A 23,102-nucleotide genomic window follows, 5' to 3' on the forward strand; every position below is an offset into this window, starting at 1 on the left:
GATCTCCTCAGAAAACTCTCTCCTTTGCTTTTTCTGGCCGATGTCCAACTAATTACAGAAAACTGTCTGGGCCCGTTTCATTACTTAAAACATTCTGTTGAATCAAAACCAAGTCTGATTTATATTAATTTTATTTTTTACATTTACTTTATTATCACAGTCTGTCAGTTCCATGTTATTTCAGAGAAAATAGTGGGTTCTTATTGTTTTGGTAGAATACTAACAAATCTATCCAGTGAAGAGGTGTTCACTTGTGCGCATACATGAATTAGCCACAACATTAACATCTCTTAGTGGTGCTAATGTTGTGGTGGAAAGGGGTCAGCGTGGAAAGAAAATTCATGCCGGCTATGTAGTGCTATGCATGAAATATTACATATGCTAAACTTTAGTATTCAATTTGTATTTATCTGTTTATACATCTTTATTAAAAAACAAGTTCAATAACCTGCACAAAGTGTAATAACTTATTATATTATGTACATTTATGACATTTTGCTGCAACAGTGTAGAAACTCAATCTCAAATACTTTAGAGTAACAGCTTGTATTCATTACAATTTGTGAACATCTCTGTTCTTACGTCAATCATACAGACACTGAACAGGCATTATATTCAAGTCAGAACAACAGATGAAGACACTGGTTTTATAAAGCAACAATACTTTATGAATTAAAATGAAATTAAATAAAAATGAAACAAAGGAAGAACAGACAGCACTATGTATAGTGTAAAAGGTGGACTGCATGCTAACATGAAAACATCACAACAGTGATGTACGGTGGAGGGAGCATCATGATTTGGGGCTGGTTTGTTGACTGTGGACCTGAACCACTTGCTGCCATTGTGAAGAGGAAAATGAATTCCCAAAATGATTAAAGTAAGACTAGCAAACAGGATAATGTCACGTTGGCTGTCTGCAAGCTGAAGCACAGAGGAAGCTGGGTGATGTAGCAGGACAAGGAACTTAAACACCTAAGTAAAACTACTACAGAATAGCTTAGAGTCACAAAATCCATTTTTTTTGATTGGCTCAGTCAGAGCCCAGGCCTCAGCCCAATAGACACTGGGAAAGGACCTTAAAAAAAAAAAAAGGAGTCGTTCACACCAGATCTGCTAAGAATGTGACTGAGCTGTAAAGAAGAAGGGTCTAAAACTCCTGCTGAACATTGAGCGGGTCTAATCTGCAGCTACAGGAAGCGCTTGCTTAAGGTTACTGCTGCCAAAGGTGGTTCAACCAGTTATCAAAACACTGTTGCCATTACGGTTTCCATGTATGTTTAATGGGTGTATTTAATTAGGACATGAATGTGTTTTATCAGCTTAGAAACATTGCGTTTGTTTATTTAGACTTTTGTGAAGATCAGTGCTCATGACCAATTTATGCAGCAAACCAGGAAATTGAAAGTAGCACCAATACTTTTTCTAATGACTACATGTTCCACTACCTTTAAGAATTCATAGCAAAGTAATGTTGAAATTTGAAACTATGTGTTTTGATCTGTGCATTAGATCCCAACACTGTGGCAACGGCCTTTTAATGGTATTAGTTCATCGGGCAATTTCACTAGATCAAAGACTTAAACGCAGTAAACCCTGTGACATTAAACCACGTATAGAACCACAGCTTACCTTGTGTCTCTCCAGCTACTGCACTAACTCTACTTTCTTTTGCTTCTCTCTCTGCCTGGCTCACCCTGCCTCCAAATTGTCTGCACTATTGGATCAGGAAATAATCGTTTATTTTAAAATTATGCATTAAAAAACATTGTCTATAATATACTGTATTATGCTCAACTCTTCATCATAATGGAAGAGGAAATCCTCTTTGAGAAGAAAATACTCCCACTACAGAAAAATCAGACAAGGACAGTACACCCACAGAGATACACATTACATGTGTGACGTTTTGTTTAACTGTGTCACTTACTCATTTTGAGAGAGAATGCTGAAAAAAGGCTGAAAGCCCCTGCTCTGTCATGATTTCTGAAAATTCAGAAAAGGGTGAATAAAGATTGTAGATACAGTATGCACCCAAGGACTGTAGTATTCTCATCTGTACCTAGTCTTGCAGATACACCACAGCTGGTTAGGGGGTGAAACAGAGCCCAGAAAGCTCAGGAACCGCAAAGATTACTCTGAAGCATTAACCTAAAAAGTTTTTGATCTCACAAGACTTTGCATCAACAGTTACTTGGATTTTTCCCCCCCCCCCTCCGTTTCAAAAATCTAAAGTACTGGTGTTAAACTCATAGTTAACAAAAGTTACTTATCAGAATATAAAGTCTACCAAATGAGAATGAATTGTGACTTGATATTAAATGTCACAAAACAACATTTATTGCTATTGTGTATTTTTTTTTGTATACAATGGATGGAATTACAAATGTTCTTTATAGGAAGTGTTTTCCTGTGTGTTTCTATACATACAACTAAAGGACAAAAAGGGCAAAGAATTTGCACAAATGTAAGAAATATAAAACAAATATGAAAGTTGTTTATGCAGGTTTGTTCTTTAACAGTAATGTACAGTAATGCATAGTTTGGTTTACAACAAATATAACTCAAACTCTGGAGATAAATCAAATTTATTACAGTTTTGTACACTTCTGGCTGAAATTCAGACATCATCAGCAGGTTACAGAGAGGACCAATCACTAGTACTACAGTCCAAAGAGCATAAGTTACACCTCTTAATCTTAACTTTTAACCATTATTTCATCAATATAAATCAATTTCTACTAAATCAAAAATAGAACTTACAGCATACTGCAGTTTTACTATGTGACCATTCAACATTTTTAGTATAAACTCAATCACCATAACTGGAAATATTAGCACTGGCGTCACACAGAAATGTTCAGTGCTCCTCTACCTTTTCTCTGTTCCTATGAAGGCCATTTGATGGAAGTGAAAATGGCACAAGAGCTGATATCCCTTCTTCTCACTCGCGGACTCTTCTTGTTAGCTGGAGACAGAGTGAGTAATTCAATAAGTCAAGTATTCATTTATTACTTTCCTTTTCAATCATGGGGCAATTTCTTTTTTTTTTTTTTTTTTTTTACTTCCCCCATCCACCTCCACATTGAGAAAAAAAGTGATACAAGTTCTGCAACTTCCATCTGCGGCAGCTCTTGTCTTACTGCAGCTTAATTACAAAATATTGGCGCCGTTTTCTGTAAAGATTACTCACTGTAGGAGGCCCTACATAATTTGGACCGGAGGGTTTGTCACGGAAAATAATACAATGCAACTGGGCTTTCTGTATTAGATTTCCGCTTTTAGCCTCCTTGACATTTCAAGCTGCATGAACTAATACATCTGTTATTTGTTGATCATTTGATTATTAACATACTTCATAAACCAAATCAGCTGCCCTGCTGGAGACACAGATACAGCTCAGCAGACAGTCTGGGTTTTCTCGCCTGCCACGCACAAACACTCTCGCAAAGATGCACAACTCAGCCCTCAGTGAAAAAGGAAAGTGGGGGAAAAACATTTATCTTCCCCTCCTTTGAGCATATGAGCACATTGACACTGGCATGGAACAAAGCCCGTCATCACATTCTAATCTCAAATTTCAGGGCTTTTATTTCACCCAAATGCCACCCTGCTGGCCTTGTGAATTATTGACAGACTGACACCAATGTGAAAGGACACATAAAAGAGGCTAAAAGCTCTGGCCCTGGAAGAGCTTGTCCTCTCCTATTGCCATCAACACGGACACAAACTGTGCTAATGCTTTTCTGGAAGCCTGTGGTAAGTTTGAGACTGAAGTACCAACATATGACTCCTGAGCCACAGCTGCACTATACAGCAGAGATATTCTGTGCAGCACTGCCTGGTTGCTCCACAAAAGAGCCTTAGTACAATTACAAGGACACCAAGGCAAAGCTGTGAATTATCTGATCAAACATGAAAATTAAAAGCAGAACTGGAAGTCGCACACAGCAAGTTCTGCATACAGCCTTTTAAAGTAATTCTGATTTGACTACTGCCTGTCAATTCTTATTTCAAAGAAACGCCACAAGATGGTACTTGGCTCGGCATGCAGTCATTTAGTGTGCATGATGAAAAGTAAATTGAGGTAAGCCATGTGTCAACTAGACACTCCAATATTTGTCACTTTAGTGTGTTCTCACACCCACACTTACTCCTCATTTTGCTCAAAATGAAGAGGTTACAGAAAGAAGTGGAAACAGATGATAGATAATAGATTTAAAAAATAAAAAACAAACAGAATGAGTGTGGGCAGGTAGAAGCAGAATGAAACAAAACCAATAGCAGAGATGGGAAGTGCTGTTTGGAGGGCATTTCTGTGCTTTATAATGTCGTCTAATCCACCTCGCTCTCATTGCTCGCACCCTCTGGCCGCCTCAGTTTATCCACCTGTTCATTAATCTGTCCATCTCCACCTCGCCGATCCTCTGTCTGCATGCTTAGACTCTTCTCCTCCTCCTCATCCTCTTCTTCTACATGGCTAACATCATCCTCATCATCCTCCTTCTCCTCCCCCTGTACCTCCATGCGGACCTGGTCTTTTAAGTCCAGCTGCACACTGAGGCCTACATTGCTGACATCACCGTTAATACCATGAGCTCCATGAGCTCCATCAGGCTCTCCTAGTGGATCCTGAGGGCTGTGGTGTCCATCTTTGACCGGGGAAGAAGTGGCAGACTCATTACTGACAGGGGAGATGTCACTGCTGCTGTTGGTGTTGTTAACGGATGGCGAGCAGGATGCTGAAGGCGGCTTCAGGGGAATCTGCCATGAGGGGATCTTAGGAATAGTGGGAGTTGAAGGGAATTGTCTCCTGTAGGTGGGGATGTGGGGTGGGGAAGGGAGGTGGGGTGGGGTGCACAAGAAAGAGGAAGAAAATAAGGCCTGATTATAACCTCAACCAAAACCTCCATAGAAGCAAAATTTGTGAAAATTGTTTTTATTCCCTCAGCCATAGCATAATAAAACAACACAACTATACAGTACACAGAGTAACTTCTGAGTGTCAAGTGACAATGTATCCTCAACACTAGCTTCCATTTTAACATGCAGCCACACACAAAGCCCCTATGTAATTCCCATAATTACAGCAGAGAAAATGGCTTTCTACCCTCAAACAGACAGATGTTCTTCACACCTGGAAAAGATGCTCAAAGATTTCTTTAATTACATTCACTGCAGCTTTTAGGATCAAAAAGACAACGAAACATCATAATGGGATCAGCACTTCTCAATGGTTAAAGAGAAAAAAAAAAAAGAAAAAAAAAAGGAAAAACAGTTTAGAGATTATTTGAATCATTTGAACAGGAAGGGAACAAGTTTGGAGACAGATGGTTTTACAGAGACTTTATTTTGCGATTCAAGCCTTCGCCAGAAAACTCATTGTGGAAGTCAGGGTGAAGTCAAGAAAGCAAATGACAAAGGGATTATTACTGATTAGAATGTACGAGGGGAAGAAAACATGCTCAACTAGACAGTTCTGAGGCAATTTTCATCCTCGCCGGTTTTCTGATGTACACTCTTACTGCAGGCTTCATTATGGACACTGATACATAATCATGCATGCTAATGGGCATGACTGAGCTTGCCTGTGCCTGAATAAATTGAGGAACAAAGCTGGATGAGGGGATGCCTATCAATATACATTAAGACCTTGAAAAAAGTGACAAAAGGTCTTATACCTAGCGCTTAGTAAATGCAACAATGAACAAGAGTATTTGTAATTGATCAGGGCCGGATGAGCATCAACATAAATAATTTGTCTTTATTTATTTATTTATTGCACTTTACTTGAATTAATTACTGGAAGTTAAACAGAAGTCATTACTATTTTTAATTATTATACTATTATTTATTATTTTTATCCTATTTATTCACATCAAACTTTTAATGAGTTTTATAGGAGTTTTTCAGGACCCATTCTAGTGGGTCTTGAGCTTTTATATTTTGTTATATTTACATCAACTTCTGTTAAAATGATCAGTAAGCTTTGTGAGTACTTGTCCATGTCTCTTTTTCTAATTATTCCTGGTATTTGTCTGTGTGTACTGTAAGTAAGCTAACCTAACTTAATTATTTACACAGGTGATTATCTTACCAACAAAAGCATTAAAACAAACCAAAAAAAACCCCAGCTGATGTCTGCAGTATGCTAACTGGTCAAGCTACGCTGCAAAGTAAAAGAAATGTTGCAATTAGTACTGTTATCTCTAAGGCCTGTGACAATTATTATATTGAGGTAACGTGTGCAATTCAGAAGAGCAATGTGACATTTTGGATTATTTTATTTATTCACAAACTTTTAGGCCATCTACAACAGTTCTTTATTCTAGAATGGCGCATTCAAAGATGATTGCATGGTAGTTGTTCTGTAGTTACTAACCTAGAGTGTTTCTGAGCTCCAAACTCCAGGAACAATACCTTTATTTACTTCAACAAAAAATAAATCAAATTACTGGGTTTTTCTAGAGCTTTTAACTATATCTCATCTTCCTCAGCAGGTGGGAGATCACCGAGTCAAGCTATTACCTAGGTGTCAGCTGAAGGACATTGCTTAAGCATATTAGGGTCACCTTGTGTTATATAAAACCTTTTGTACTTCAGTTATGTGATAACAACTGAGCACCAAGAGATCCTGAAAAAAAAAAAAAGCGTGTTCCTGTTTCCCCTTTATTTGTCAAGTTTTTACGTAAAAATTGTACTTTCACACTGTATATGTACTCCAGCACATCTATTCTAATATTTATCTTCACTGTATTTGTGTTAATAAAGGGATTTTCTTGTTTTCTGATAGAAAGCAAATACGGTAGAATAGGTCCAAGACTAATTAAAAGGAACAGTATTATATGATGAGAAATTTTCACACCTGGATGAGAGGAGCACTGTCAACTTGTTCATACGGACTGCATCCACAGACTCAAAAGTGTCTCTACACCTGCTGTTTTGTTTCATTTTCACCTGCACCATTTTTTGTGATGGGGGTTTGGATAACTTTGTTACCTGCTGAGCAATAAGCCCTTCAAAGAGACGATCTCAGCCTTCAGCTCACCAATTGTTTGGTTGTCCAGGATGCGGTTGGTTGAGGATGACGCCTAAAGGAAAAACACAAGTGAGAAACACACAACTGTCAGAAGCTCACAAGCACTGTTCAGGTCACATACAGGTTTGCAGCACAATGTCAATATACATCTTTCAACAACTCCACTATGCTCAGTCAACAATATGAAATAATAATAATAAAAAATGCTTTGTTAAAAAAAGAAAAAAAAAGAAGGTCAAAGGCTGCAAGGTAAACAAATATGACAAATGCAAATGCTAAAAGCCACATGTTTCTGTGTAGTCAGGTCATTCGTCACCATAACAACCTCAACTGCGTACTACTGGTGACGACAGAAAGGAGTTCAAACAATCCCACTGTAGTCACCTTTATGGCCTTAGCTGCTCAGAAAGTCCAGTGAGTGTGAATCATGCTGTTTTTACATAATTTTCCATACAATATAGAAAAGATTATGCCAGTGTCCAGTGTTTTGGATAATTACTTTATCTTGAACAATGGCCACATTCATAAAGGCAGACCATAGCTTAGCAGTTTGTTTTGTTCTTTTTGTCTTTTATCAAAAGGTGTGTGTTATCTCTCTCTCTCTCTCTCACACACACACACACACACCCACACACCCACACACACAGGCGCAGCATGAAATGCTACAGGGTATAATGGCAAAGTATTTGAATGGCAAATTACTGCTGAAAATCTGTCCCTGTAGCATTTTTTGGGCGACAGGCACAACTTTGACAGAGGGAGCTATAAAATAAAAAGTTTTGTAAAAGGTATGGAGGAAAAAAACACATGACAAGAGTCAAATAAAATGAAAACTGAATTGTAACTGCTTTCAAGTCGTGTGGACTGTTTATTCATTTTAAAAAAAGAAAGAAACCAACACAAGCAGGGAACCTGACACTTCCAAAGCTATTCAGATGAAGCAACAATTGTTGAACTGGCCATAGACAAATGCAACCGGTAATAAAACATGATGAGGCCTTGCTTGGCCAACATGAAGGTTGGGGCCACCAGGGAGGCTCATGATAAAGTCACAACATCTTATGATGTTTATTTTTCTCTGAGTTTTTTCAAGTGTTTGATTTTTTCCTCTGAAAAACTGGTTTACCAAATCAGGACTTTCAAAGCTATTCGGATGAAGCAACCATTGTTGAACTGCTCATAAACAAATGCAACCGGTGATAAAACGTGATGAGGCATTGCTTGGCAATAAAGCTAAAATGGTTAGGAACCATTGATATAAATAATTGCTCTACATTCTTATTCTATTCTTGAATAAAGAGCAGAAACATGCAGAAACGGAAGGATGGACTGGTGAGACCAGAGGGAGGAGAGTGAGAAGACAAAGAGAAAAGTAGGAGAAAAGAAAAGTAAAAACTGTAATTGACTCTCCTGACTCACCAGAGGAAGCTTGTTAGGAAGCGTGGACCCCCTATCGAGGGGACAGGGATAACTTGGACTCTTTCACTTGTAATTAAATTTAAGAGAAATTAATTGAATCACATCTGAAAGGGATCAGACTCATTTACAGTGGAAGGAGCGAGGCAACGGCGGAGAAGAGAAGGGGGACAGAACATAAGATGAGGAGTGGAAGGAGGTTTTTTGGCTCTTATCAGCTCCTAAACCTCGCTGATAAGGAGTCGTGTTTTAGAGGTGATGCATTGGAGGCCTGCTGAAGACACTCTTATTACAGCCATCACCTCATTAGAACCATCTTAATCCCTTGCCTCCCCAAGGCACCCATATAATAAGGCTGCTTCTCTCTCATTTTAGACGAAAAAAAAATTAATTGCTGTGTAGGCTGAGCTAAAAGACTTCCAAGGCACAGCTTAAAAAAGGCCGATTTTTAAAATTAACTGAAATGTGGAGCTTTCGACACACTTACATAATATAAGACAAAAAAGCCTTTGGAGTCAAATTATTATCCACTAGCTACATACATAATTTGCAGTACCTACAGAGCAGCACCATATAATATCTCACATCAAGGCTTGTCACACAACACTACCTCTGACATATGTCTTATTAAGTCTGAAGAAACCTAATTAAATGTTGGGCCAGGACTGAATTTCAGCTTTGAGATATATTATGTCAGTGTTTATACACACGTTGTGTAGGAGTCTTGCGTTAAGTGCACTCGGTGCTTGAAAAGAGGCTGAGTGGTGGGGTATCAGTGACCAGGGAGATTGAAAGTACAGTATGCCGCCGACTTTAAAAGCCCCACCCGAAGTGCTGACACATATCCAATAGACCACACGACTGTGGAAGTTGGGATGTTTTACCAAACTGCTGATCAAAATATTTAACCTCTGCAATGATTGAGCAGATTCCATAACAAAAGCGCCATTAAAAGGGATACTTTAACTTCAGACAATATTACAATGCAGAAATTAACCTCATTATTCTTTTGACAAGTGCAGCCACCCATTTGTCAACTATGAGATCTTTTTAATAATCTTTATCCACAGATTTAAAGAATCTTTTGAACAAAATTGTTTGCTTATTTTCTATTAGACACTACATATTGCATTCTCCTATGGACCAAATAGAAATGCATGCGACCAGCGAAAAACAAACAAACAAACAAAAAAAAGCAGCGATTCTTATCATGTTTAATATACATCCTAAGATGTATGACCTCTTTCTAAAAATGTATTTCTGTATTTATGATGACTGAAGTCACTCATTTGAACTACCTGTCCTATGAGCTAAATATGATAAATACACAGGTAATTTATAGTTCATTCTACAATGTGTGCTAAAATGAATAACTAAGAAATTAATTAATTTTGAGCAATGAATGCACAACTTTGTATTATTTCTTTGAATGTGTGACTTCTACCCTACTTCGTATTGTACAGTTGTAGGGCTCTAAGGGCTCTGTGTGGCCTAGACAGCAGGAAACATAGTTCTCCACTTGGCAGTGCACCCTACAAAAAGCATCATGAATGAACAACCAACCAAAACCAAAACAACGTTAACACCTCACCCTATGAGAAACCACCACTGCACTGACTCTGTGTTTTTATCAGTGTAAATACTTTATATAGTAAAGATTTCCTCTAACTGGTTTAAAAGCTTTTTAACTAACACGTCTCTGGTGGGTTCTTGGGTGTGATGGGGTCAGCTTTGTTTTGCTGGTTAAGTAAGTGCTACGGAAAAAAAAAGAAAGAGAAAAATATATATTTAAATATTGTAAGTGAAGAAAAATAGACTATCAACTCCAGAAGCACCCAAGGACAGCAACGCATCTGGCTAAATGAAGATAAATGCCTGTGGACCATTAGCAACAAGATAAGATCTTTAACAAGCCCTGTTTAAGAGTGTCTGAAGGCAAATTAATTCACAGTTACTCCGCCGGCAGACAGTGTGTTTTCGTGTAACGCATGTATATTTATGATGGAATTAGTTTCAAAAGGAAGTCCCCAGAGGAGTGTTTTTGAGTGGAAACACTGGTACAGTGCAATTGATTTCACTCTGTTTATGCACTTTCCAACTGGCAGTTCGTCTCATGCAGGCAGGGAGGCGGTTTCTAATCTTCTATGTAGTATCCACTAATAAAGAGAACGATCAGTGAGTTGAGACAGCAGGGCAAACACAGTTATCAGGCAGATTTGTAATGATAATGGAGCAGAAATAGACTTGGCTGTTTAACATCAGGGATGAACAATCCCGAGGCAAATCAATCCTTAACACTAGGGGTAGACTAAAGCAGCATGTCTTTAAAGAGTAACATTGGAAGAGATATCATTGAAAAAGAGAGGAACTGTCCCAAGCTGTAACATCTACATATATGTAGAGTCAGCATGTGTTCTGTATGTGGATACGAGTCAGTCTGTCTAAAACTCACTTCCATAATGAGGTCCCCACAGTTAGGGGCCGTAAACGCGCTCCACAACCGAGTGGTTTGCAAACTATGAGAAATGTTTATTTAGCAGCTGAGGAAACAGAAGTCTCCATGTGTTTCAGGTTAAAGTCACATTTCCGTGTTGAGAGGTATAATTGCTAAGCGTGGCGCACTTTGAGTAGCGTGGTGAGGCAAACCCCAAAAGCCACAAACGGTGAAGCAGCTTGCCAGCACCAACATGTGTTTCTCATCAAAGATCCCGGACCTGAAAACAATTTCTCAATTTCCCCCACAGCCTGAGACAACAGAGGGCCTTGTGCCGACTTGTAGGGAAAATTTAAGATTTAAGATTAACATCTCTACAACATCTATTAAGCAGTTTATGATTTGTTTAATGGGTGTTTTTAATAAAAAATGTACTTTTTATACACTACCACTGTCCAAGTAGGCACTCATAGCAAATGAAGGAGACTGTTTTTAATCCAACCTGTGTTTTGGAGATGACCGATAAAAATGAATAACGTCCCTTTTCCATTAAAGTCTTGGAGGGAACTCATTGTTGTGGATCAATAGCCTGATAGTCTGACAAAAAAAAACCTCAGTTGTGTTTCAGAGCAGCGTTTGGTCAGATAATCACTCCCATGTAGTGAGACATGCTGATTTGGGTCTATCACTGGTTTCTACACTGCTCAGAAAGACTATGTGGCTCAGAACTTGAAACAGCACAAAATGAGCTACGAGTTGTCAGTTTTTGATGAACCTCATCCAGGGAGGAGATTCATATTTTTCTTCCTCGTTTGTGCCGAAGCAGATGTGTCCGCATATGTTTCCTTGCGATATCCAGATGCTATAGTGAAACACCCATGTGCTTAACAAGCTGTGGACATAAAACATTGTCTGAGACTGTCTCTTCCAAGACACTTTTTAGAGCCCAAAGATCATAAAACGATTTATGAGTGGTGTTATAAAAAGCAAGCAACATTTCATTCCTGCACATAAGTTTTTAGACACAACAATCACTCAATTCGATTCACCAAAAGCCTTAAAATTCTGAGTAGATTATGAACGCTGTCTATAAAAATCAAAGCGAAGAGGAACGACTATATGGTTAAATATTATGGTCCCATGATGAGATGTAGCATACTTTTTGCAGCTTGTGTTGTGATGATATACAGTACAATAAGGCTGTCCGTCTTAGATAGTTATGACTCAAGTCAGTGTGCAAGGGATTTTAGTACACAAAGGCCTCGAGAAAGCTTTTTTTGCTCATGAAGCTCTTCTTTAATTTCAGAGTTTATGCCTGCCTAGGCATTCCATAAACTTTTATGTGCAAAATACAGCAAAGTTTTGTAAAGTTGTCCTTGTTTAAGGCTAAGGCTAATCCAATAAAATTCTATTCTTTATATAGTACTTTTCAAACAATGGGAATTCTAGGTGCTTCACATCAAAATAAAGGCAAAGTGATCTATAGTATACTACATATTTAATAAAATAAATATCAGCTGGTGTTAAACGTGACCTATGACTCCGTGAGTAAACTGGTGAAAGCAGAATGCGATGGGGAAAAAAAAAAAGAAAAAAAAAAAAAAAGAAAGCATTGGTTAATCCGGTAGAAGCCCATTTTGGCAAATGATTCCGGGTGAAGTGCAAGATGCTGAGTTTCTCCCTAGCACAGAAGTTACCTCAGCTGCAGACAGTTCCTGAGAGAGCTCCTGGATTCTCTGCTGCTGCTGTATCAGGAGCTCCTGGACGGAGACCAGGGTCTGCTGCAGCTGGCTTACTGTGAAAACAGGCAGAATAGCAAATGGTAAATATTGCTAACTTCAAACACACAAAAAGGAAGTAGGATTTGGTGATAAGGTTGTTTTGGTGCAACAAAACCGAACATTTTCTTCCAGAGATGATGACAGAACTGATGAGACTCAACTTGTGTCACTGATCAAAGCTGTCCTCTAAGAATTGTAATCAAAGCTAATACCCGGTAACTTTAGTCGCAGCTTTTTGGTCCGAGGCGCTGGGGGTTGCGGGTGGGAAAGGGGGAGAGAGGGCAACATAGGATGGAGATATTAATCTCTAGTGTCTGAACTTAAATCAAATAACAGTCTCTAACCTTCCATTATCCACCCAGACACTGCCTTCTAATGCATCTTAAATCCTCAAACGATCAACAAAGGAAAAAACAAGGCTCTCATTTGGGAGGAGGCTGCCAGACAAAATGTCCCCCCTAATCCTAATAAATATTGTTCTTTTTCCATTGACTTTGAAGATTGAATTAGTTCAAGTGTTGGTGTTGGACGAGGGTGTATGATTTCAAATAACACCGGGCACAGTTTGTTGCCCCCTGCTTCCAGTCACGCGTGTATTACCAAACAATGCATTAAGTTTCCCCGAGCTGATTATATTACAGAAAACCAATAAACATTCATATAAATCATGGGCGTGTAAAGTGTTAAATCAAGCCTAACAGGATTAACATCAACAGATATTGTGGTGGTCCAATGCTGAGGTTGTCAGGCCAATGGTTAAAAGCCTGAGCTGCAGCCGGCTGGACAGGATGTAAAGAACCTTCCTCTCACATTAACTCAGCGTATGACAAGAGACAGAGCCCAGCATGGAGGCTGTGTTTCTTTTGAAAAACCAACACAGACAAAATATTTGATCTTTCAAAAGACACTAATATCTTGTAGTGACACCTGTGTTTAAATGGGTGGAGTTGTATCAATATAGGTGGGGTGCTGTAACGTTTGATCTTTTCATGCTTGCAGAATCCTACGGAATACGAGTTTGAGCAGGATAATTGGACTGGGCTAAAAACCATTGTGCAAACAATTTAGAGTTTGTGATCCAGTCTGACCAACTTTCTGAAGACGGTAATAAAACTAAAATACAGCTGCAATCCTTGCTTAAGGTGTTACTATGATAGGGTGTGCACGCCAAACCAAGAGCTGCCCTATTAGTCTCTGGTTCCACATCACCACAAAACATCTTATCCAGATGTGTGGGTCAGCCTGCCAGCCTATAATGCTGTGCCTCTTTAATTAACACTGGCAATGCTTATTCAGCCACTTCAGCCAAACAGTCCACCTCTTTTCAAGTGTCTCCACAAAGCTGGGAAAAAAAATGCATAACTTCTTATCCCCAGTTATCACAGATATGACGCCAAGAGTAATGAAGTCAATGATTTTGGCCAGGCATGAATCAGAAAGAGGTTGTAGCTCTGGTGTGTGTGCGTGTGTGTGTGTGAGTGAGAGTGTGAGAGAGAGAGACTGAAACAAGATGATGTGTGAGGCTTGCAGCTGCTCTGAGTAGGGTGCGCATTGTGTATTCAGTAAATTATTCAGTAAATACCTCGATATAATGTACACTACATATGTCCAGCCCTGTCTCTGTCTTTAATGGCCAGCTGGTCACCAATATGGTTCCCACTGACAAAGAGTGCCCAAACAGCCCCACAATTCCATTACAGCCTGGGAGCGCTGAAGTAGTTCCAAGATCCATTCATTAATTGTCTGTGTGAAGTTGTAGGCAAATCATAATGGGAGTCAAGGCCCCTACTCTTGAGCTAGGGCTGGCGAGAGAGACTAATGTAGTCGCCATTCAAAAGGATACATCACCTCATTGCGCCCAGCACTAGAGAAATACATGAACTTTAACAAAAGGGGGTTTAAGCAATTGGCAGCAGCAAGGCAGTCAGTCGCTATTACTCAGTGCACCAAAGAGAAAGAGAGAAAGACAAAGGAAAAGCAGGGGGAGAAAACTCTCAGTGTAATTGCAACCCCTCTCCCCAACTGTTAACTACAACAGTCATTAACTACAATAGCAGCTTGGCTACTGCAGTCATAGCAAATTAGTTCCCCACACTGGCTGAAGAAAGGACCGGTCCCCCCTCCCCCCCTTCAGGAGTCTCACCTACTCCCTGCAAAGCACAGGATGACTCTTACTGTAAAATCCTGCCTTTACCAACAAACAAAACAGGGTTTGTAAGTTGGCAAATCTCCAAAAAGCGATAAGTAGAGCAAGAATGGGCTGTGAAATAGCCCGAGGAAATGTGTTTGCATAGTTGGGAAAAAATGACCATAAAAGAACAGATATTTGTTAAGCAGATTCAGGGTGGCACACCTTGCATGCAATCTCACACAATTACTGCCCTCCACCTACCTCAGCCAGCCAGAAAACAATAGCATGGGTGTGACTGGATAAAATGATAACAACCGTATTTTCATCTACACTTTGTCGGTTCATGACAAAGTCAAACACTTAATTTGTTTTAATTTGGAGATGAAGGGAAAAACAAACAATGGATGCCTGTCTTTAAACTGACAAGATCATATTTGTGATTCAAGTTTGCCTCCTCTTGTCCCTCTACAGGTAAAAACCCTAATAACACAGGCATAATGTTAGTTTAATACAGTTTTAATGCACAATAAAATGCATTTTGACAACATATATGATGACCTCTTTTCCTTGTTTAAGATGTAATACAGACCAGTTCACACAGCTTGTGTACACTGTACTCTGACCTTTATTTAACGGCAATAAATGAATTAATGTTTTACCTCTAGCTGCTTTATTTAACATGTCATATCTGAGTGTATTCAAAAGGGATCTATAAGTTTCTTTTTTCTAAACTGTAGCCAATTTTTCTTCTATGCCACCTTTCTCATCTGGGGAATGGTACCTTTCAGGTGAAAACACACTCCAGTTCAACGCTCCTGCTAACAAGACTAAACTTTCTTAGAGTGCCTCTCTTATTTACGCCTCCCTGGATTTTTAATTATACTGACAAAGAGCTGGGAAAGCATCTTCCTCCATGCTTCTCTCTCTCCATGTCTGACAGTCAGGTTGAGATTCCTCACCTGTCCAACATGGGAGCCGCACCTGTCACCGCGCACTTAATCACACTAGGGCCAGTGCTGAGCCCAGACGGCACACAGTGCCATGCTGCACGCACATGCTGCACACACATCCTAAACACACACACAAATACAGATACATGCACACAAAATTAAAATGAACTTTCTCGCCACCTACGGGGAAGACGGTGGATGATGATGATGATGGCAGTTGAGGTTTGTATGGGGGTGAAGCTGGTGCAGGGGGGAGACGGATTGAAGGGGGGAGTGAGAAAGGATGGGCGGGGGGGGGGGGGGGGGGGAGGGGGAGAGAAAAGTTGTCATTTCCCAACTCCTCATTAATATTCCGAGGTTAAGAGCTTTTCAGCGAAACGTAATTAATTGAGCCAGAGCCTGACAGTAAACAAGCAATTTCAAATTAAAGCGAAATGACAGCGGCGTCATTTGTTAAAAACGTGCAGGGCCCCCCGATTTTGGCGACAGATAAATGAGGGAAAATGTTAAGGAGGGAGAAAGTGATGAAGATATTAATCTTCACCTGTCTGTGTCAGCGTGCCACTCATTGCTGCAATGTTGCTTTCCATCCTCTGCAGATGCTTCTTGTCCTCTCGGCTGCCCATAATGAGGGGAAGGATGTATTTCTGCAATTAAAAGAGTGGAACAAAATTAAACTTCTCTCAGCTGGGAAGGGGCAGAAGCATGAGGAAAAGACAGAGCCACTAAGACCTGGTAGTGGAGGACCATCAGCATTGTTTTAATGGTCTACTGCCTCTTTTCTAACCTGCGTGACAGTTGCATGCATTTTCACAGCAGTGTCCCAGCAACAGAGACAGGTATCACGTCAAGTGTTAAACAAATAGTGAATTTAAAAACATAATAATTTTGATTATGGAATAATCACTTATCAAGCATACATGTCTTTTCTTAATTTATTTATACAATTTATTGTAGAAATTTGGACAACTCCAATGCAATTATTTCAAACAATATAAATCAGGGACCAGGGATAGTAAAAGCACCAGACAGGCCTACTGGGCACAACATGGTGGAAATCACTCATAATTGTATTTAAAAAACAAAAACAATTTTTTGTTCTTTATCATCTCTCTACCACTAAATACAAACAACTTTACCAAAATATGTAGGCCTGACAGCCAAATGAAGGAGTTTGTTATTCAGTATAAAAGTTACCCAGATAAGCAGCTTGTATGCATCTAGCAGAATCTTACGTGTGTGTGCGTGGCTAAACCCAGCAAATAAAATCATGTCCATGTGACCCTTGAGGGCCCAGCTGAAGTGCATTCAAAATCCTTGGTTTAATGCTGAATAAGGATCACTTAATGCGTAGCAGCCGGTTACACCTCATTGCTGAAGAAGCTGGGGTGTCTTTCCAGCTCAGGTGGCAAGCAGAGTGCAAGTAATAAACACTTTTTAGTGAAAAAGATTAAATGAGTGTCAACATGTGGTAATTAATAAGTGGGTTGCTGGGAGTGTAGTGTTTACAAGGTGCACCATAACATAAATAAAGTATGGACAGAAGCCTGGACATATGGTGCAACTGGCGCCACGCTCTAGTGACATGACAGCAACCTGTGCCATCCCGCCAGGGAATCCCACTTCGCAGGCGACTAGTGGCAAGGAAAACCTGCTGCATGTAGAAAACTGTAAAGTGGTACAGTATGTGTTTTCAGAGGAAAGCCTCTGTAAATAAGAATGAAAAATATGACATAACGGGATCTAAAAGCCTGACAGGGTCAGGTAGGCATATGCATGTACATGATAGGTGCTCCTTTTCACTCTCTTACAAACACAAGTAAAACGGCCTGTCATCTAGGCCAAGAGCTACTGCTAGAGCTCCCGTCCTCCTCTAAAACGAGAGTAATGGCTTCCACATGCCACTCAGACTACTAACAACTACTATGGGATTAATGTCACCAGGGACAAGGGGCCTCATGAGCTCATGTTCAAGCGCTGCTAAGCCTGATAAAAACCAGGGCGATTATTTTTAGACGTTAGGATGTCAAAAAAGCCTCATGTGCTGTGTTAGCAACTATATTTTTTAAAGGGAAAAATATGTATCTCAGAGGAGGAGAGAAGGGGAAGTTAAAAAGAAGGGGTTTGAATGAGATCATTCTTTGACGTAACACAGGGTAGCTTTAATAAAAAGACCAGAGTGATGTTACATACTGCAGAGGCGCCTTTGATTCTAGCAACATAATTCATTATAAACTGCGGTACTTGCTAACCCCACCAATTTAAATGTAATATCAGAGAGAAGCTGTGCTGAAAAATCAAACATTAACTGTGAAAACAAAACACTGGGGACACACAGTTAAAATTGCAGTAAAGCAATGTGTGACTGACCTTGTAAAGCTGATGAAAGCCAAAGACGATGCCCACTATAATGATGGTGAGGGCACCATAGTCTCTCCATCTATAGCCTGCTGGAACTGGAGAAGAGGATCAATTATGTGAAAATGGCAAAATACTGATTTGGGGATGGATATACTTGTATGTTAAATTTACTTTAAATGCCTTTTTAAATAATCTGCTGACATACTGTAACATGAACTTTGAGAATCATATTATTGTCTACCTTACGTTACATTGTGTTTTAAGCCATTCTTGAGCCATTCTTTTCCTAAAACTGTCAATTATATCCTTTTAATTGACATCAACAAATGCAAAAAGGTGGAGTCGTCTGAATCACTACAAACAAACTGCCAAACAGAACCTTTGGGATAAGTACTGTAGGACTTAGATGACTGACAATCTGCACAGAAACTGTGAAACTGTGACTTTTAGTTGTACTAACAAGGTTTTCTGTGTCACTTAAATAATTATTATACTGTTTAGAAGCGACGGCTTTAAAAAAAACCTGCAACATGCCTAGTCCCCTTTTATTTCCCAAAAAGTTGGGATGCTGTGTAAAATGTAATATACATTTTTTTATTATAAAATATTACAAATGAATGAATAAATGGGCAAATGCATGCAAATACACAGGTAAGTTAATTTCAGCTATTAACAGAGTGAAATACAATGTCACCTCAATGTTGTTACTGTGTAATCACTACATGTAATACTATCCTGCTCTACAGGAGAGGACTCCATGGTCATCCACACATTTTGAGGAAGGGGGACCAAATACAGCAAATGTATATAAACCTTTAAACAACAAAAGGTAAATGAGTGTGTGTTTAAAAGTTCAGACTCTTGCTGACAGAGATAATGTGAAAGTGTGTCAATGTGCAAGCTGTCATCTGGGTAGGCCAACTGCCTGTCAAACTGGAATTCCCCTTTTAAAGGAGACATTCAACTGAAAATGTCACTAAACAAAAAGGTCTTGACTTAATTTACTCTAGTAGGGTAAAAATGAAAACAAAATTAGACATTAAACACAGTTAAGGTCTGATTTTACCTAATGTGTTATGTGGTAAATGTTTATCGATATGAAGTAAGTAAATCAAATTGATCAGATCTTGTGCCTTATCACGTGTATGATTTGACATGCAAATAGAATGAAACACCCACTGTCATATTGAACTATATAGTAAATTTTCAAGGTGAATGCTATTTTATTCTTCTTACTCAAGGGCATATTTCATCACTGCTGCAGCATTCAGGGATGAACCTGTGACCTCTTCTATCGAAAATTCTGAATCATTTCCCAACATCCATATGGTAACCACATAAATTTGGGTCTTCATCAACATTATAGCTGCAGTAGACTGTCACCTATCCTAGAAAACCAGGCTTCTGAAAGGCCTGGGAGTCCTTGGGATAGGTGGTTGACCCTGAACAAGCCTCAGTGCATCACTAGGGGTCTTCACTCACTATGCCCCCCCTTTAGGACCTTTCATTTTTCCTTTGTCTCTCCCTTTACTCCACCAGTTCCACCCTGCTATCTTCCTTTTTTATTTGGTCACTTAAGCTGTGGAACGGTGGTCTCTATCCTCCGTTTTTCCAATCTCCTCTCAAATTTATTGGGTTCAGTGGAGGCCTTCCTGTCCTTCTGCCGTGTGGAAATAGAGATCAGAGTATCCATTACTTCGACAGAGATGGATGCGGGTCCCTGTGCACCGTCCCCATAACAAGGACATCAAAGGGAGGTAGCCCCCTCTTTTCGGCATGACCCCCCATACAAGACTCCCCGCTCTCACCTCATTATGCAGCTCCCTTATAGCCGTTTTGATATAAAACCCCCGACTATGGACGGAGAGCTGTGAGTCTCCCTAACTACATGGCCATCCCATCAACATCACTTTCATTACAAAACATGAGATGCCGAGGGAGTCAAGGACAGTGTAGTAATAAATGAGGGTGGAATACATCTGGAATCATTGTCATATGGGTTAAGCATTATGCGGACTTCATTCTGCATTGGTAAATCAGTGGACAGCACTCATAACCTCCAGAGGTAATAAAGATACAGGTTGTGGTGTGAGGTCCTGCCAGGGTGGAACCCCTAGTAACAGAATGGCAAGCAACTTCACGAGCTTGTGTTGTGTGATATCGTTATTCCTGTGCCTGAATTCATGGTCAAAGCAAACGTTGCACAGCATAAACACATAAAATCCTTCTTAAGATCCAAGTATTTGGTGAGTTACAGGTAATACTGTTCAGAGAGTTTAAAGTAATATACTGTAAAAAGAATATGATAGGTAATAGCAAACCTTTGCAGAAGACGGATCTGAGTTTTCAAAAAGACACTTTCTTTCATTACCATTAACACACGCAAGATAGTGAAAGAGAAGAAGTTGTGCACTCACTGTGAGCTCCAGGAGCTAGCTGACTCGTGTGGAAGTGATGTGAGGGGACAACAGGCCCGAGAGAAAGGACATCTTCTGTGCTTCCAGAGCGCTGAATGGCCAACTCTACCTCCTCATCCGTCAGCCCTGGAATCAAGACACACCTTTAACCATTTGGAGAAGCTACAGTGACTGTGTGTCAATGGGAAACACCAAATGGCTCCTTGGTTATCATAATATATATATAAATCTGTCCCAAGCTCCCTACATATCTTTAAAGCACAATTTAGAGAAAGTATGCCAAATCTTCATTCAATTTTACCAACCCTCTACTAAAAATGCATTTCCATTTCATAATTTATTAATTCCATTGAGAGTTTCTGTTTCAGGGACATCCATCAAAGAAAGATAGTGAGGAAAGGTTCACACAATGAAATCTGAAACTCTGCTAGCCTATTAACTGCCACCAAAGGCAAAGAAAATAAGAATCTGTCCACTTCTCCAGTTATATTTCCCATGTGAAGATTTCATACACCCCAGACAGCAAAAATGCATTATTTTAATTTCTTCATTGTAATGTAAATGTATTACATAATTTTGCAAATGCCAATATAATTTAATCTTCAGATCTTTTTAATGATTTTAGTGATGATTAAATTGCAAAGGGCTCCCTGATGGAGAATCAGAGGGAAGGAGAAAAAAAAAAATCTAATATGAACATCTCCTTTAGTGGCAAGAAAGGATTTTATTTCAGGTGCCATATGCTGCAATTGCTGTGGGTCTCATCTTTTAATGAGCATCTTAATCTAAACAAAAGAAAATAATTAGAACTTCTGATGAACTACATAAAAACTGAAATACACAATTGATTGCAAAAGTAGGAAAAACAGCTCTATAAAGTAGCTGTTATACACTGATGAACATGGTTTATGATATAAGGAATAATCTCCATAGCTCAAATTATATAATAGTTTAGTATTCATTGCAGTTTACTAGCATTTTTCCATCTCTTTGATAAGTGACAGAAAACACCTTTGGAAGAAAGTATTCCCTGGATTTAAAGAATGAACTTGTGTAAATTCTCTGACAGCCATTGAGTAATTGGAACTGGGTCAGTTGCGATGTTTCAAGAGATGGCGTCTTCATGACAAAAGCATATAGTGACGGGTGAAGCGTTAATAGGTAATTATGTAAGAAAGACATTTGAATTTCTTAAGGGGAATAATATTGTAAACAAGCTCTTTTAATTGAACAATTCCTTCTATTTGAATATCTGTTTAAGGAGTGAGACAAATCTGAATAACAGGTTGAACCTTGATCAGAAAAACCCACTTTAACCTATCCCTGCTGGAGCAGCCCAAAAGCATAAAGAAATCCTTTGATAATCTACCACACAGCTTATGCCAAGTGGAGGTTCCTTCCGTCACCTATTTAAATGCTCTGAGGATTTCAAATGGCCATGAAAATTGTTGAATAATTGAAGGCAAATATTGGCCAGTCTGTAGTCTACAGCAGGTCCTGAGTGCCAGGAAGTGGTGAGCGCCATGTGCTGAGTTTGTGCAGTCAGACTGCACTGTCAAATAAGCAATAATGTGTCCCTGGACTCCTGATTCATCTGACCACAGCAGACTACACGGTGGCAGACTATTGAGTGAATGTAAGGATCTCAGTTTCAATGACTGAGAAATGAATGCAATGAAAAAACGCTTTAGGTTATTTTCACCTTGAATGTAGTCTTTATTAAGTCTTTATTAGAAAATCCACATTTAGGATGCTATCAAGCTTAAATGTATGCACATCTTGATGACGGTTCACATCTTTGATGTTACTCTTGGTCTTTTTCTTTACCTTGCATCAAAACAAAATACATGGAAATCCCTAAAGCTGTTTTCTAGTCAAATTATAACTTGCAAAGTTGTGTTGTAGGCTCTGATCTGTTTATTGTTGAGGAGAAGACTTCAGCAAATGAAAGGGCTCTTAGATCCAAAAGAAGAGGGAACAAGGTGAAAGTGATTTTTACATATAAAAGGGAAAGACAAAAAAGGGATTTTGAAATTTATTATGGGTTCCAAAACCTGTGGAATGACCCTTGGACCCCCATTTCAGATCAGCCTGTGGGGAGATGAATTTTTTAAGACATAAATTACAACTAATGACGACACTATAAAAAAGAACAATAATGGAAAGCTATTCTGTATTTCATTATACTGTATTATTTGGTGCACCTGATACACGTAGTGCCTGTTTATGAGTCACCGTATTAGCAGATGCTCAGCCAAAGCATTTGCTTTGACCTTGCCATTCTCATTGGGGCATGAAATTACGGTGCTGGCACCTCGATATTACAGCTATAAATACTGTAAACTGCATATCTGGGCTACGTTTTCTATTGTCTTTCAACATAAACCTGATCGGTATTTATTTAAAGGAAAACCCATTGCTCGTCAGGTTATTTACAGCTCTATTTTCAGTGGCTCATATTCTCTGGGTATTTTTTTTAAGGGCAAAGAGGCAGCAAGGCTCTTACATTAAATCCATTTCTCCAATTCTGGCACTTTTGGACTTTATGGGTCAAGACCTAGACTGGACAGCCA

General features: G+C 39.3%; 1 protein-coding gene across 2 annotated transcripts in view; it reads right to left on the reverse strand.

The window, feature by feature from the left end:
- Positions 1-2,570: 2,570 nt before the first annotated feature.
- pex14 (peroxisomal biogenesis factor 14) overlaps positions 2,571-23,102 on the reverse strand; it is a 45,706-nt gene continuing 25,174 nt past the window's right edge. The window contains exons 4-10 of one of the 2 annotated variants that reach the window (XM_067528114.1): positions 20,530-20,655; positions 18,122-18,207; positions 16,296-16,398; positions 12,587-12,684; positions 7,000-7,091; positions 4,390-4,813; positions 2,571-2,968 (exon numbers count right to left, since the gene is read on the reverse strand). In XM_067528114.1, the coding sequence (XP_067384215.1) occupies positions 2,945-2,968; positions 4,390-4,813; positions 7,000-7,091; positions 12,587-12,684; positions 16,296-16,398; positions 18,122-18,207; positions 20,530-20,655 (953 nt within the window). In that variant the 3' untranslated portion in view covers positions 2,571-2,944. Of the gene's footprint in view, positions 4,814-6,999; positions 7,092-12,586; positions 12,685-16,295; positions 16,399-18,121; positions 18,208-20,529; positions 20,656-23,102 lie in introns of both variants that reach the window. The other variant, XM_067528113.1, reaches the window with a different exon arrangement.

Source organism: Channa argus, chromosome 13 (assembly GCF_033026475.1).
Source record: "Channa argus isolate prfri chromosome 13, Channa argus male v1.0, whole genome shotgun sequence".
Taxonomy (NCBI): Eukaryota; Metazoa; Chordata; class Actinopteri; order Anabantiformes; family Channidae; genus Channa; species Channa argus.